This window comes from Cynocephalus volans, chromosome 9, assembly GCF_027409185.1.
Source record: "Cynocephalus volans isolate mCynVol1 chromosome 9, mCynVol1.pri, whole genome shotgun sequence".
NCBI lineage: Eukaryota > Metazoa > Chordata > Mammalia > Dermoptera > Cynocephalidae > Cynocephalus > Cynocephalus volans.
The window spans coordinates 17,908,667-17,926,307 of NC_084468.1; the positions used below are offsets into that span (position 1 = coordinate 17,908,667).

Genomic DNA, 17,641 nt, shown 5'->3' on the forward strand with positions numbered 1-17,641 from the left:
CTGTAGGGTTTGAGTGTTGGAAGTGAAGGAAAATGAGACAACAATCCTAAGGTTTTCAGTGTGGGGATCAGAAAACTGGTGGTACCTTGGATTAGTAAGTGTTCATAACCTCAGTTTTAGTTATTTTCAATTTAAGGAGCTTGTGGTACATTGAGTAGGAGAGTTCATTATGTTACTGGAAAGGTAGAATCTGATATGCAGGCGTTAATATTTGGAGCTTTAGAAATATAGTGGCCAACAAAAAATGATTACATTGTATAATGATAAATATATTAATTATCCCGATCTGACAATCACATATTGCACAGAGGTATTGATATTCAATGCTGTACTCCACAAATATGTACAGTCAGTTATGTTTCAATTAAAAACAAAGAAAGAAAAATACAGAAGCCAAAGAAGATGGAGAAGATAGGGATGTGCCCCTTTCAGAAATCTAGTCTGTGTTTTCTAATGTGACCAGAGAATTGCAATTGAGTTTCTAATGGTGTAGTTTGATAGTTTAAATGGGAAAAAAAAGGGTTTATTTTTATATATCTAGTTTTCTTGCAGATGTTTTCTATTTTGTTTTTATTGATATTATTGAAGTTGACATAATTTCATATCTTCTGATTAGTCTTTTCCAGTATTTTCCTCCATTCCACAACATTTTTGCATATCTTTTGCTGTATTTTATACTCTGCTCTGTGTTGATCTTTATATTGGTGATAAATGTCCCTCCAAACAAATTTTAAAATCAAGTTTTAATTAACTGCAGGAGGAAAAGAGAAGCAATGCAGAAATCAGAGTGCCCTGGAGGTGCACAGTTGAGAAACAGAGTAACAGGTACACAGAGCTTTGCTTTTCAAATGAAAAAGCCAAGTTTATTAATGACACATTCTGTGTTACAAATGGATGCAGGATGAACTTTTCTGCCTTCACTTCTTTTTTGTGGATGTTCTGTTTTATCCAGGTACCTGTGATCAAAAGACATCATCAAGTGCACAAATAAAACACAGGGCTACAGTTCAGAGAAGCAAATCCTCATTGTCAGCCAGTTCTCCAGAGTCTGCAAGAAAACCTCATCCTCGACCAAGTGATAAACTTAACCCTAAAACAATTAACCCGGTAGGTACAAAAAAGATTCTTAAGTCAGTAACTATTTCAAAATAATAGGCATTTGGCACACTACTGAACCATACTGAAGGCTGTCCTGAGTTTCCTTCTTTTGCTGGTTTTAAGCCAGTGATGAAGGAAGGGCATGTGATGGTCATGGTGATGATCATGATGAAGAACCAAGATAATGATGTGCATGTGGGAGCGAGTGTGGAGGGGAGAAGGTGTAGAGATTAACCAGTTTGGGTATGTCCTTTTACATTTATCGGTGAGCATAGTAGAGCATAAAATAAATTGCATATCAGCTTTAGTTTTTATTGATTATGTTGTTTTACTTCCTAATATCAATGAATAAACTTCTATTCAGTTGCCATAGGATAATTTACACGTTTCCATAGTTGCTTAAATGTCTCTGACCATTCCTCTATGTTCTATGAGTTAGCTGCACCAGAAATTCTCATTATAGTGCCGTCAGGTTGAGGCAATAGCTACGCGAATTGTATGGTTTGGGCCATTCATAACTAAAGCCAAAATGTTTTATTATTTTAGTTATACTTAGTTTCTATTTGTATTGTCAGGGCTAGGGCTCAGACCCTTCAAACCCATTGTCCAGGCTGGGTCACCAGACCTGTCACACGCAGGTCTATGCTAGGAAACTGGGAAAGATCCGGGGAGCCTTTGGCAGGTGACATGAGCTCAGTCCTCAGCAGTAGCACCACCAACTTGCAGAAGCAGCAGCAGCAGCAGCAGCAGCAGCGGTGGTTTCTCAGGGCATCCCAGGGGCACTGGCAGCAACTGCTTGCAACAACAGCCTCCAGCAGCAGTAACTGCCTCCCTGTGGCCTCCCAGGGGCAGGGAGCCCTGTGGGTCAGAGCCACTCGTCCTTTATACTTAAGTCCATAACCCAGGACACCTGGGTGCACATGCACAATTACATTAGACAATAACCAGGGAACACCTGGGTGAACGTGCATATTTACATCAAATACTCGGCCAGATTCTGAACACCGGAGGGGCCCTGACCATTTTCCTATATTTTCTCAACATAGTACCAACCTCCTTTTGCTCTTTCACATCAGTTTAATCAGAGCTAACAAACGTAAGATTTATACACATAAGGGTGTATGCATTGTAAATGTGTAGATCAGTGAATTATCTAGAAGTGAACCCACCTGTGCAATGCCAGGTGTTGTCTCACCCATGCTCAACCTTGGTAAGATGATAGTGGTTTTAGCCTTTGAGGGGATTGTGAGAGCAGCTGAGACTCTCCGCTGACTGATGGCAGGTGGAACATGGCAGATAGTTAAGCAAGGTTATAGTGAACTATCTGAGGCCAGAAGAAGATTGTCTGACTTTTTAAAAGAAAAATGAAAAACAAATTGAGCATCTGTGTTCCTTTGCTGCTTTCTATAATCTACACAGTGTCAAGGAAATTGAATTCCTGAAGAAGGCTCTGATATCTTCTTGCTGTTGCTTCCTTTTCCCATATTTAATTGAGGGAGTTTTGGTGTCACTTTAATTTCCTTCCTCTCTTTGAAGAAAAACTTTTTGAATTATTAATGTTTAGTGGCCCTAGTCTTAAGTTATAGAAAAAGTTAAGGAAAGTTTTGGGAAATAATGATGTGACCTGCGAAAAGAATATACTAGAAAAGAGCATGTCTAAGGTATGTAAAAGCTACTAACACAGAACAAACTGGTTGGAAGTCAGGTCATTGGTTACCTTTAGGGGAAAAGGTGGGTAGAGAGTAGGAAGAGGCATTGTGAAGGCACTTAGTGCACTGGTGACATTCAGGTTTTTCAGCTCAGTGTTGAGACACAGGTGTGTTTATTTTATGTGAATTCACTGATCTATACACTTATGATTTATGTACTTTAATGTGCATAAATTTAAAGTTTTTCACTTGAATAAAACATTTTTAAAATTTCTAATTCAGTGTAGTATGGTACATAATGTTAATTGTTTCAGAATTATAATATGGTCTGTGATGATATTGTTAAAAATTGAACGGGATGACAAATTTTTTTTACAATAATAGAGTTTTGGTAAAATTAATTCATTGGTTAAAAAAAAAAAAGCATATCTGTGAGACCTGGAAGATGAATCTGTGATTATCTCTAGAACAAAATAGAAATAATAAGAAAAGAGTTAGTTGCTTAGAATTTTAATCAGGAATTTTGTCTATGTGGGTATTCTGAAAATTTAGGGATTATTTACATGGTGTGTAGGGCTAAAAAGTAAGGTCATTTGCTAGTGTGTGGTAGAACTAAAATGTATTAATAATATAGCACTTACTTGTCTTAATTCTTTCTCCCTACACATGTAGCACTTTTTCAAGTAACTTCTTTATCTGATATGATTACTTGAAAGAAATTTTAAAAACTTATTTCATTCTTACCATGAAACATAACTAGATGAATTAAATATTCCGTGTTCTGCATAACATTCTGTGAATTATTATGCAGAATGTGGATTGAACTTTGTAAATTAATCTTTTATTATATTTTTATTTAAAGAATTTTCACCTATGTGTTTTTACTCAAAACATATGTCTTTTTCCAGAGGAAAGAACAACTAATTCTAAGCTTATTGTAAGTATATTTTTAAACTGTGGCATGTGACTTGAAAAAAAAAATTAGCTAGTTATACCTTTAAAATCGGTTAGTAAATTGATACCGGTAATTCAGACAACTATGTTTAATTTGATGATGTTCAAAGTACCATGTGATAAAAATATTTACTTTTTGTGCCTAAATTCTCTTTAAGTTTCTGAACAATTATATTGAAATTATTTATGCTGTGATTAACTGTTGTGATTGACCATCTCTTAAATTATCTTTGACAGTAGATATAGAATTAATCTATTCTTAAGATAATAATACATAGTAAAACTGAAAGGTTGTGGAATTATATAATCTAAGCATATACATTGCAGGCATGTGTTTATATGAATCTCGCACCGTCTTCAACTCTCCCACCCCCACCCAACCTAATCCTTTGTTTTGGATAGAAGCATGAAGCCAGTTTGGGGAGATTATGCAGATTCTCTGACCACCCACACCATCCGTATTTAGCTGGAGGATCAGTATATGCTGGTGGCTGAAAACAAACAACACTTTCCCTGTTTGTAACACCTCTTCTCCATCTGTCCCCCACCTGGTAAAGGTCACATTGGGGGAGGGGGTGGAAAAAGCTATCAATTCATATACAGTTTTAGCCATCTTCAAGCCCTTTGAAGCAAGGTAGGGGTAAAAGGAAATGTGCAAACCGTGGTTGTGGTAATTACTAGTACTGAGAGGACTGACAATTTTTCTCATTTATGTTGCTGAGTAGGAATGACACAATTGATACCAGAGTTGTGGTTTGAAAGTCAGGGTGTTCGTTTGCCTCTGACCTCAGCAGGATTCAAATTGATTAGACATCACAAAGTACAGGTGACGGTAATATTTTCCTTTTTTTTTTTTTTTCTTCAGTTTGGTGAGCAGTCACGAGCCTCTTCTGCATTTGCAGCCATTTACTCTAAAGGAGGTATTCCTTGCAGGTAAAATCAATATGATTTATAACTGACCATATTATTCAAAATAGTTGAGTAAAATCAATACAGTATTCAGTTTGAATGTATTGAAAGTTTTATTTACTAGTGAGGTTGAAGTATAGGTGACTTATTCACAGTGGCTATTGGATTGGTATAGATCCCTGGACATTGTCAAAGAAAACCATTTTAATTTCAAAATATAATTACTGAGATCCATGGTAAACCACCAAATAATTTAAGAAATTGAATGAACCACTTTTTAAAATAATCAATTTAAGCATTCGCAGTCTGGGGCAAGTTGCAAATAAAAAATCCCATTTCTTGGTAAAGGGAATGTTGGCAATTTAATGAAACTTTATCTTTCTTAAGAAGTACATGTGTATGTTTTTGCTTCCTTTTGGATATAATTCTTGCCAACTTTCTGGGTAGATATCAGAACTATTTCAAAGAAAACAATATAGTTCACATTTTAAGGTTTATTACTTAGAAGCGTTTATTTCTTCACTGTATATCCAGTTTCAATTTTAGATTGTAGAAAAGTTTATTGTTATTGTGGAAAGAATAATCACAACCTTCTTTTTTGGTTTCAAAATTCAAGAAATATGTTTTTTAATGGTATTTTCATATTTGGAGTTGAATATAAGCTCTAGAAATATCCTTCAATTTATTGTTCTTAGTTTTTCATATTTAGATTCTGAATTGAAGTCCCATTTTAAGGTTAATTTCCTCTACCCCAGCCTCCTCAAAGCAATTAATTGTTGCTAAAAATGTGAAAACAGTGTTACAAAGGCCTCTTGCCATTATGGAAATAACACAAAACAAGGAGTCAAGAAGTTGAAACAATTACAGAGAAGCATGAAGAAATGTTTGGGAATGAAAAATAAGTTCACTGTAGTGATCATGATGGTTCCTTGGGTATATCCAAGTGTTGTTGTTTGATGTCCCCCAAGCTCATGTTGGAGCTTAATCCCCGATATAGTATTTAAAGGGCGCAGCCTTTAAGAGGTGATTAGATCATGATGGCTATGTGCTCATGAATGGATTAATTCATTTATGGATTATTGGGTTAATGGGTAAGTGAGTTATCACAGGATGGGCATTAGGGGCTTTATAAGGAGAGGAAGAAGCACGTTAGTGCAGTCTCAGCCTCATGCCATGTGATATCCTGCACTACCATGGGACCCTATTGAGAGTCCCCACCAAGAAAAAGACTCTGATCAGACGTGCCCTAGACCTTGGACTGCCTAGCCTCCAAATCTGGAAGAAATAAACCACTTTATAAATTACTCAGTTTCAGGTATTCTATTATAAGAAACAGAAAACTGACTAATACAATATATCAGAACTTATAAAATTGTGCACTTTAAATATGTGCAGTTTATTGCATGTCAGTGTGCCTCAGTAAAGCCTGTTTTGTTTTGTTTTGTTTTAAAAAGGAAGTAGCATAGACCTAATGCAGGAATTACCACTTTGTAAACCTGAGTGGGCCATTTCACCTTCATGGCCTCAGTTTTCTTCTCTTTATCAGGGATAAATCCTGGTTTGCCTTCAAATTATTAATGTTAGGATTAAATGATCTATATCTGAAAAACTGTTTCTTATAAAACATTATTTTTTATACTTATTACATTTCCTTTATAATTTTTACTTTTTCTATGTATTACTCCATTTTTGTATTGCTATAACAGCATACCTGAGATTGGGTAATTTGTAAAGATAAGAGGTTTATTTGGCTCATGATTCTGGGGCAGCTGCAGATAGTGCAGTCCTCAGGCTGTATCTAATCATGGCAGGCAGCTGGTAAGTGCGAGGAGACCACATGGCAAGAGGAAGCAAGGGAGGGAGGGAGAGAAGGATCCAGGCTCCTTTTAACCACCAGCTCTCACAGAAACTAATCCATTCCTGTGAGAGCTCACTCACCCCCTTCCTCCGACTCCCTCCACACCCCAGTAACCTATGAGGGAACAAACACCTCCCAACACTGCCACATTGGGGATCAAATTTCAACATAAGCTTTGGAGGGACAAACGTATCCAAACTCTATCACTGTAGGTTACCTATTTGGTTGTAATTATGACTGAAAGATACCACTTGGAACATTTGCATTAATATTCACAGATAGCAACATGGCTTACGTACCAAAACTGCAGGCTTAACAAATATGGGGTTACCAAACAATTTTGCTGGAAGAGTAGGAATTTATAGGTTTATAGACATAGCTTTGTAAAATGTCCTTGTGATATCTTTTGAAGTCATGATATTCCTACATGTTACAAAATAATTCTAATATGGTTATACTGTATAAAAGGTATGAATGTTAGATGATCACTACTTAATATATTAATTTAGTAATATAAATTGTATTTTTCTTGTTATATGCATTGACTTTTATGTTTTAGATTGGTACACGGTTCGGTAAAACACAGATTACAGTGGGCGTGTCCGCCTGAAAATCTTCCCTTTGACCCTCTTCTTATTACTTTAGCTGAGGTAAAAATTCCCTCTCCCTTTAATGTTTATGGAGAAAAAAATCTTTTAAAATTTCATTAAATGTTACTTTGTAGCTTGTTGGTAAATCTCGTTTTGTGCTTTTGAGATAAAAACCAAACAATAGGCATTACTTACCTCATCCCCTTAGGAACTAATTATGACTGGTATATGTTTACTAAACATAGATTAATCAGTTTTACAAACATGAAATTAGTGTACATGGGAATTTGTAGATAAGTGAATGAAGTATTCATACTTAATTGAAAAATAAAAATACATGGAATCGTAATGAGAAAGAAGATTCTTTTTTGTACTGATCAAATTAGGAGAATGTCAGGGAATAAAACTTAAACTATGGATAATGATAAGCATTTGGTTGTTTTATTCCTATACAACCAGTCCTAACATGATGTGTTTCTTTTTTTTGTCTCTTGGTGGGTGGCCAATACAGGGATTGAACCCTGGACTTTGATGTTATTGGCCCCACACTCTAACCATCTGAGCCAGTTGCCAGCCCAACATGATGTGTTTCTTACGGAACTGATACTAACAACCTAAATGTCCTCTTGGAGAAATCTCCAGATTTGTACTCTACTTGTACATTTTTGGTAGAATAACGTGGAAGTGATTTTTATAGAGGATTTTAAAAAAACTTTTCATAGGTTCCTTTATACTTAACATTTGCATCAGGAGAAAAGTTTGTATACTTCAAGTCAATCAGTGACATCTGTGAATTTTATTCCTAGAGTTAGAATGAGAAATTGAGACATGAATTAGCCAGTTGTCTCATATTTAAACTGTTACTTGCCTTTTTTAAGAGTTAAGGATTATTTTATTGTTGTTGTTAAGAAACAAATGATTAAATTAGAGCTTTGAAATTAAACAGGCAATGTCATATTTATAGAATAAGTCACATAGTAGCGTGTAATCTGAGTAAAAACATGGCAATAAAAGAACTAAGGTGCTTTTTTTTTTTTTTAATTTAAATAAACACTTGCCTTTCCAATAAAATCAGTGGGAAGGGCCAAGTGGGAGCAGAGGAGAAAAGAGTAGATAATTTTGCCATTGAGATTTCTTAATTTTAATGAAACATCAAAATCTCTATCCTCCTCTAGTTTTCCAAATGTGTTTAATCTAAGAGGTCTTACCAATTATTACTGACGGCTGCCAAATTTTTTTAATAAGTCTTTGCTTTTCTTGATTTATTGCTCAGTTTGTAGAATTATTTTGGTATTACTGTAGTCCCCCATTATCTGATAGAGATGTGTTCCAAGACCCCGGTGAATGCCTGAAACCTCAGATAGTACCAAACCCTATGTATATTATGTTTTCCCATATGTACATACCTATGGTAAAGTTTAATTTATAAATTAGGCACAGTAAGAGATTAACAACTAACTAATAATAAAAAAAGAGTAATTATGACAATACTCAGAAATTCATAATTTAAAACTTATGAATTGTTTATTTCTGAAATTTTCCATTTAATATTTTCGGACTACACTTGACCATGAGTATTTGAAACTGTGGAAAGCGAAACCTCAGATGGGGGGACTCCCATATAAGCAGTGTGTTTTGTGGGTAGGCTGTTTTGAAATTTAGGCTGATTAAAACCTTTTAAACTTGGTATTAAAGATAAAAAAAAAAATAGTGATGTTTCCTTAATTCTTTTATAAACTTTAAACCTTTTATATGAGTCCATGGTAGCAAACCATTTTTTAGACTAATCAATACTGATGATAACTTTGAAAGCGTACTCTAGTGAATCACATTGTACTGGGGATATTTTAATTTGGGGAATCCTTAAAGGGACTGTGACTTTAGACCACATAAAGTGAGTCCTTTCTTTACCTATTGTCCAAACACCAAAGCTTTTATTTCTGTATTGGGTTGATTTTTAGCCTTCTGCTCTACTCATTTCATAATGGGGAAATAGTGATAGAAGAACCACTCTTGAAAATCTATTTTGGCTTTTGACCTGAGATTCTTCATCTTTAAAATGAATAGGATGCAGGATAATCCTAAGATGATAGAACCTGTGTTTCAAAATGATACTCATGTGCTTGGCAGCATAGTTTCAAAAGCATGATAGCATTGAGGAAAGAAAATGTTTGATCACCGATTGGAAGCAGAGAGTTAAATGTAAAGTACAAGTTAGTTGAAAATTAGTATTTCTAAACATGACTGTAGATGGTTATCATTTTGCACTTTACATGATTAATCAAACAGAGGGAGTTTTGCTATTGCTTTTTGTTTGTTTTACTTTATTTTATCTTTTCGAAAAAAGTCAGATGGCCCTTTTGTCTTGACTAACAGTGATTGATTAAATCATAAAAGAATACTATCTATTGCTTTTAATGTATTTAAGGTGAAAGGAACAGTGAGAAATGAGCTACACAAGTTTTTCCATATTTTTATATTACATTCTAGATTTATAAATGACATTTAAAATCTTACAATGCTTTTTGCACATAGTACAAGATTTGCCTAAGTAACTTAATACAAAATATTTAAATATGAAAGAAATGTATTTTAGAAACTCATTAACAGGCTGTACAATCACTCTAAAAGTAGGAGTTCCACTAGTTACACATTCATAAACCTACATTTTAGACTAATTTGCTGTGCTTTCAGACATTGTTTGGGAGTACATTCTACAAGTTTGTAGTATCCTCGTGAGTTTTTCTTCTCTTTTTTTTCTCTATTTTTATTTACCTTTCCTGTCCCTCCTCCCTCCCCTGCTTTTTAATCCCTGCCTACTTTTTTCTTATTTCCTGTATTTTTCCTCGCCTCTCCTTTCCTTTTCCCTGTTCCTTTTATTTTTCATTTTCTTACTGTTTTTCTTTTTCTTTTGCCTTCCTTCCCTTCTATGGGCAGAGATTCCTCCTGTCTCATCTATGTCCTTTGTTTCACAATTTCACAATGTAATTGAAATTGTTATGGTTGAAATTATATATTGTGACTAAGAAACAATGTTAATCAAACCTTCGATTTTCACTTAGGCTAGTAAGGATTCAATTTTTCTGTTATGCATAACAAAAAGGGTAGTAAATCATACATAAATATATTATTTTTTTCTTTGGCAGGGTCTGAGAGAGACTAAACATCCATATACCTTTGTGTCAAAGGAGGGTTTTAGAGAATTACTTTTGGTCAAAGGTGCTTTTGAAAAGGCCATGCCTTTGCTACCTAGACTGATTCCTGTGCTAAAGGCGGCTCTGGTATGTTGTTTATTTAATTGTACTTGCAGCTTAAAACACAAGGTAGAAAAGAAAGTTAGGATGTATTTAGAATATTTAGGTCTTTTTTTCCCTCCAAATTATATGCAAAATAGTTCTTTACCTGTCATTTTGATGTATGTGCAGAATTAGGCCACTGTTATTCAGGGCCAGATGATTACATACTTGAAGACACCTTTAGAGGATGTGCTAAAGGTACAAAGAAACATTACATTCTGAGTAAGTAGGAGAAAGTAATGTATGCTAGATATGTTTTAGTTTATATTTCAGTCAGGCCAAAAATTTGTTTTTTATTTTTAGATAACCTGCTTTAAAGGGTATTTTTTAAATTCTGGGTTTTACTGATTATCTTCTGATTTTAAATGTTTAATCCTACTTTTTTCCCCACCTGTTTGCTCTTTTTGCTAACTCATCCTTCCTTTCCTTTTTTTTCCCTCCCCCTCACCCATACACCCCTAACCAACAACCCTACAGGTTCATTTGGATGATGAAGTATTTGAAAGAGGATTGAATGCTCTGGTACAGTTAAGTAGTATTGTTGGTCCTTCTCTAAATGACCATCTGAAACATCTGCTTACAAGTGTAAGTACTGCAAAAATTAGAGAGTGTTTGTGTATATGTATCATATACTATCCATATCTCTTCATGATATAATGGATTAAAATTAATCATTAAAATGACCCAAAGCCTTAAAAAAAAATCTTACCATCCTAGCCAAAAATATAGAGATCTGACCTAGTGGTTCATAAAACATTTTACTGAGGACAGTATTCTCTTTAATTTTTTTTTTTTTTAACAGAAAGTGCCTTTATAAGCAGAATTGTACAAAAAAGAAAGCAAAAGTTGAATGGATGAAAATTAGTGAACAGTATAATGGTATCATGCCCAAGTTGACTAGCCATGAATTATAAGCAGTGTTCACACCCTCTTGTGTGATTACCAAAGCAGCCATGTTTTTCATCTTTTTTCTTTTTCTTTATTTTTCATGGTGAGTTTTTTAGTGAGTCTGTAAATTGTATTCAAGATGAGATTTTTTTACTGATACATGTAGTTTAATCCTTATCACAGAATATATACTTGGGAACTGTGTAGTTCAGGAGGACTCCAAGACCACCCTTAGGTTTAATGATTTGTTAGGAGGATTCATGGAACTCTGAAAAACTGTTATTCACTTATAGTTTATTACAGCAAAAAGATACAGGTTAAAATCAGTAAAGGGAAGAGATGCATAGGGCTGAGTCTAGGAGAGACCAGGCATAGAGCTTCCAGTTATCCCCTCCCCAGTGAAGTTGTGTGGACCGCACTTACTTCTTCTAGCAAGGATGTGTGACAACATGTGTGGAGTAGTGCCAACTAGAGAAGCTCACCTGAGCCTTGGTGTCCAGGGTTTTTATTGGGGTCTGTCATGCAGTCATCACTGCCTGCCTACATGGTTGACATTAGTCTACAGCCTCTTCAGAAGTTGAACTGATGCCCTGTATCCCAAGGCAGCCCCCAGGTTAACAAAGACTCTCTTATCTGGCAGGACATTCCAAGAGCTTAGATATTACTAGCTAGGAGCAGGGGCCAGACTTTTTTTCCGACAAGGTCAATCCTTTGCTGCACACTGATATAAAGATTAAAGTCCTGGCTAGGACCATCCACATCTAGGATCTCTCTGCCTACATTCCTCCGTAGTTGAGAGCTGATGCATTTATTTTGGTTATGTTTCCACTTTTTTTTCTTGGACCCATCCACCTGAGAGAGCCTAGAATTATATTTGTAACTTTCTCCTTTTGCAGATAGTGTAGTTCTCCCCAGGAACCACCAGCGTAAGCCTATAGAAAGTAGGGGTGGTGATGAATCTCTCACGATGCTGTGCCGAGGTTAGGAATGGTGGTAGATGAAATCCCACCAGGTGTTGGGGAGAAGACATAGTGAGAATAGACCTTGAACCTTGACATGTGGGAAGTCTCGGGACAGAAGAAAGAGAATTCTGGCAGATACTTGCTTATAGGCTTCAGGTCAGAGGGCTGTGGCTGAGTAACTTCAGGAATTCTGCACTAGTATATAAAATGACTCATTTTAGATTGATTGATTTATTCAAACATTCAACAGTTTAACATAAACCTGTTGCACTCTGCCCTCCCATTTTGTGCCAGGTATTATGCTAAGCACTGGGAGTATAATACTGAGCAGAAACAAACATGCTGTCAGCCCTTGTGGACTGGTTTTATTGAGGGGAAAAATAGGTAGCAAGGACATCTGCTGAGAGAGTTGGGAAGGAGTGAAGGAGAAGTGATACATAGAGAAAGGAATCACACTGGGTCCTCCCCCAAACTCGAAGTCAAGCAAGGACCAGAACCTTTGCTTCCTAAACAGCCTTCCAGTTGTGCCCACTATGGCACAGAGAAAAGGCCAGATTAACAACTAACCTATATAAATTTATTTTGTTTTTTTACATTCTGGATCAGTGGCAATAACCTTTGGTCACTCATTCCTCCCCAGAGCTCTGCTTTTCTTAAGACAAGGACTGACTGAAAAGGCTTCTTACCAACCTTTCTGGGCTGGCAGCACTGTGGGGAGACCTAGTCACTGCACTGGCCTTCAGATCCCCACAGTGTTACATTGAGGAGAGAGCACTGGAATTAGGCTGTGTGGGGGTTAGTTGCTGGTCTGTCAGCGACTCATCCTGAGACAAGCACTCTGAAGATGCCAATGAGGTGCTGTGGGCTCCCGCCTTACTGCACTCACCCTACCGCCAGCTTCTCAGCTGGAAAGCCTGTTTTCATCTGTTTATAGACATCTGCATTAGATGTTTGTTGGAAGAGAGGGTTTCTCTTCTAGAAAAAGAATTTCAAAACCAGTTACTAAGCCTATGTTCAACTCATTTTTTCTTTCATGCAAAATAAATCATACCTTTTCTGAGCTCCAACTATACGGGACTGTCCATTGACCCTAGGAGAGTGATTCTCAAATTTTAAAGAAGGAATAAATCACCTGGAAATCTTGCTAAAAATGCAGAATCTGGGCCTCTGCCCTGAGATTCTGATTGAGTACATATTGGGTGGGACCCAGGAGTCTGCATTTTATAGTTAGTGTCTCAGGTGATTCTGATGCTGTTGGTTCATGAATCTGCCTATAAACACTTGCTCTAGGATAGCAGTCTGAAGAAAGCAAACCAGAGGACTATAAAGAAACTTTCTCTTGTCCTTTCCCAGGGCTTGATAGGTCTTGTGAGTCTCCTCCTCGCAAGTTGCCTCTCCCATATTTTTAAAAATCTTTCTGGGAATCTCTTTTGACTTTACCTAATTTTCAATGACTGGCCGAAGTGCCCTGGTCCTCAGTGCTCAGTGGTGTGAAGTACTCCTGCTGGGTTACTTTCATACCTGGAAAGAGGAAGGACCAGAACCAGAAACCAGTCTTACATGACAGGGGCCTTACAAGTGTCTGATGAATGCAGAATTCTTGCCTGGGCTTCATTTGTATTTCTAGAAAGTGGACCCATGAGCAATACTGCTATTTCTTTCTTTGCTGTGATTCTATCCTCACTCACCTTGTGCTCTCTCCCTTTTCAAACAAAGTTCTGCCTTCCAACTGAGGGCCATTCAGGACATATCTTAGAATAAATGGTCTCATGGTTTCTAGTCTGATTGTTCTGTCACTGTTACTGAATTATTCATGTAAATAAATGGTTTGTAGTCACTTACCTTTTTATTGTAGGAAAATACATGTTTTAGATGCTTAGCTTTTTATTGTAGTCCTCCAAGACGCCCTTATAAATTGCAAAATGGAAAAGTATGCTATTTTGTAAGAAATTTACTCCAGATTTCATACTGTAGTAGATTTTTAGGATTGGTATTATTTGAAATAATGTAAATTCATTGTTTTGTTTTTTGACAAATACAGTGGTGTCTATTATATGTAAATTTCAGTGAGATGCTTGCTAAAAGAACCTTGAGATCTAAAACAAATTAAGGGGTGCTTGTGAAGTTTTACTTATGCTTATGGTGAACACTGTTACATTTTTAAGTCAATTCATTTTTCTCCCAATCTTACTTTAAAAGCTTTCCAAGAGACTAATGGACAAGAAATTCAAAGAGCCAATCACCAGCACATTACAAAAGCTAGAGCAGCATGGCGGAAGTGTGAGTAGAACATTATTCCTTAAGTCATGATTTTTTTTTTTAACCTTTAGTCTTATTGTAAAATTGAGTATATAATTAACATTTATTATCTCATTTCAGCAGCAAGTAACCATGTGAAGTAGATATGATTTTCGTTTTAGATCTGAGTTTCTGTCTTGCCTAGGTCACATAGTTTTAAGCCCTGGGGCTCAGGTTATACAACCTCTACACTTTCACTGTACTTACTGTATGGCAGTGTATGTGGTGTGGCTTTACACCTTTTTTCATTAAAGTATTTTAGATGTTTTTGTTCTGACCATCGGAAAGTTAAGAAAACAAAAAGATTAGCTTAGAGAGCTCTTTGAAGAAAGTTACTCTTCTCTTTCATTTGCTGTCTTTTCTATCTCCCAAATTTGGAATCTACCCATACATAATCAAAGGTTGAAATGACACTTCCAGGTGACTGCACTATTATATCTGTAAGTGTATGCAAACTCACACCCTTTCCCAAGAATAGTTAGTTGGTTATTCTGACTCTTCAAGGTGAAAGAATAGGGGATTTCATTACTATATGGTGTCAAAGAAAGGTTAGTTGAATTTTCATCATTGGAAGAAGTGTTCAGATAATCTAGTCTTAGAAATGTTTTGATAAAGCAGTCTTGTTTTGGAGATTATATTTAATCAGATCTTAATGACAGCTGGATGTGATCTTAACATTGCAGAACTCAAGTTCATTCTAGGTACTTTCTAAAGGAATTAATCATAAATAAATTGATCATATACAGTTATAAAATGGTAGATATTTTAGTTTATGCTTTGGCTAGATGACCTAATTTGACCAATTACAGTGACTTTTTAAATTGGTTATATTCATTCTGTGATGAATGCCTGAAACAAAGTTTATGAAGAGGAAGTAAGTCCCCAAACCTACTAGGTAGTGAATTGCTTTGTTGTGTTTTAGATCATAAGTAGAGGATTAGTGTTCCAACACCTTGTGGCAATATTCAGAACCATCCCCTAGGCAATCCAATGTCCCCTCTCAGCAGTACAGAAATTTTTTTTGCTTGCAAATGTGCTTGCTGTTCTGAGAATTTGAATGCAAAATGTTTTTGCTCTTTCCTCCCCTGTGAAATGCAAGTAAACAGATGCTAAATAATGATGGCACAGCTTTTTAATCTGAAACCTTCTAGGTGACTTTCCATATCCTGTGGACTGGTATGGGGAATGGTACAAGTAGAAAGGGACAGGGCCAGCATTTTATAGTTCATGGGTATGTGCGGGAGATAGTTGCAAGTAAATAAAGCTTAGAAACAGCACATTAAGGTTTGGAGGGGGAAGAGAGATTGTAGTTGACCAATTCAGGGTCCCAGAGATAGTGAGTTCCTCTTTTATTGTCACTTATCTCACTAGCTTTGAATGTTGCTAATGCAGAATTTGAAAAAGATTTTGTAGTTCCAAGGGCTATTAAGTACTTTTTATTTTCTTCTGACTTCTATTCGTGTTCCCTTCTTCTGTGTCCTACATAATATTTTAATAATAATTGATGTAATTGCAATAGAAAATTTTCTTTGAAATTACATGTCAAAGCTGTCCTTGGTTTAATTATTATTGTGCTTGTTTTTGGCACTTTCTTCTTTCTCGTCTAAGAATGTAAAAGCTTATATATCTTTCTCTTTCTTTAAATGTTAGAAATCAGCCTTCAAAGAATATTCTTCTCAGTATTGTAGATTCACATTTCTTAGGGCTTATGTATATCACAATGATGGAAAGACTCAACTTCTGGGGAAACAAAATATTTGTTACAGTCAGTGTCACTTTCTTATAACTGATCTTTTTACTATCTGCCTTAAATTGAAATTGGTTCATTTCTAGCCTGATTTAATTTTCTTTCTAACCAATATGTGCACTTTATTTGGAAAGACACATATACACTCCCAGCCTTTATTACATGGCCGGTACTCCGATGACTACTTTTTAGACATTAATCTTCATTACCTAAAATTTTAATTTAACCTTCACAATAACACTCAGAGGTAAATATTATTGTTATTCTCCTTTAAAAGATCAAGAGAATGAGGGGCAGGGAAGTAATTAGCCCAGGTTTGACAATGAAGTAACTGGTAGAAGCTGAATTCAAATACTGGTAGTCTGGCTCCTAATTACTTCTCTAGTTAGATACTTTAAAAAATAATAAGAAGAAGAAACAAACTGTATTTTATGTAACTCAGAAAGGAAGTTCCACTTCTCATTCCATCATTTTGTTCTCACCCCTTTTTGTTTGCTTCTGTTTTGAGTTTTGGACATGTTTTAGCCATACTTCTGCAAATGTAATAATACCTGTTAGGAGAACTCTGCATGGTACTAACGATGCTATGTTTTTTCTGTTGACAGGCAAGCCTTATCATCATCAAATCCAAAATTCCAACATATTGCTCCATATGCTGTTGAATAAGGGAGCCAAGAAAAATCATCTTGCTACCTGAGACATGTCAAACACCGACCACAAGTACTCCTAGAACTTTTATTCAGTTTGCTTTATACTTTTCTAAACCACAGTCACCATTTGTTATTTACTAGGTTAAGATGAGTATTCAAAATCCCATGGAATCATAGTGAAAGTTAGTCATCAACTAAGAAGAATGGTTAATAATGAAATGCTATTAAAAGAAGTTCTATACTAGAACAATGTTGTGGGGTTTATCTTTCATATTTCTATTATATGCGTGAAGAACTGTTATTGAGTTTACAAGATCAGATATTTTTGTATTTATTTTCTAGTGCCTTTGTATTTATGACACCCTTTTTTGCAATTAATTTGTAGCTGTGCACTTATTTTTGTAGATATTTTGCTATTTCTTGGGTTTTATCATTATCAAGGCTGTATGTAGAATTTAAAATAGTGGACAAGCATTTGTGAATTCATAATTATTGTTTGTAAAAATGTATTTTATAATGTAGAATGCTTGGAAAATTTTCTTTCCAGAGTATTCTAGTTTAAGTAATTTTTTTAACTGTGAAAATTCTATTGCAAGTATGTTGTTTATTACAACTCAGTAAAACTACCTAAATTTTAGGTGTTAATTATATTTAAGTAAATATTTTTCATTTCATAGCCTGAAAAACTGATGTACACATAAAGATATTCAGAAATTACAGTCTTAAAACTCATGTATATTCA

The 17,641-nt window shown here is 35.5% G+C and overlaps 1 protein-coding gene across 4 annotated transcripts; it reads left to right on the forward strand.

Annotated features, from left to right (window-relative positions):
• Positions 1–773: 773 nt before the first annotated feature.
• On the forward strand, positions 774–17,008 carry PACRGL (parkin coregulated like). 4 transcript variants are annotated; one of them, XM_063108709.1, is made up of 8 exons: positions 774–825; positions 953–1,107; positions 4,567–4,634; positions 7,028–7,118; positions 10,205–10,339; positions 10,832–10,939; positions 14,404–14,484; positions 16,855–17,008. In XM_063108709.1, the coding sequence occupies exons 1-8, from the start codon at positions 774–776 to the stop codon at positions 16,909–16,911; spliced, it is 747 nt and encodes a 248-aa protein (XP_062964779.1). In that variant the 3' UTR covers positions 16,912–17,008. The 4 variants fall into 4 exon arrangements, with proteins under 4 accessions (XP_062964779.1, XP_062964780.1, XP_062964781.1 ...); XM_063108710.1 differs by lacking the exon at positions 14,404–14,484; XM_063108711.1 differs by lacking the exons at positions 4,567–4,634; positions 7,028–7,118; positions 14,404–14,484.
• Positions 17,009–17,641: the final 633 nt, after the last annotated feature.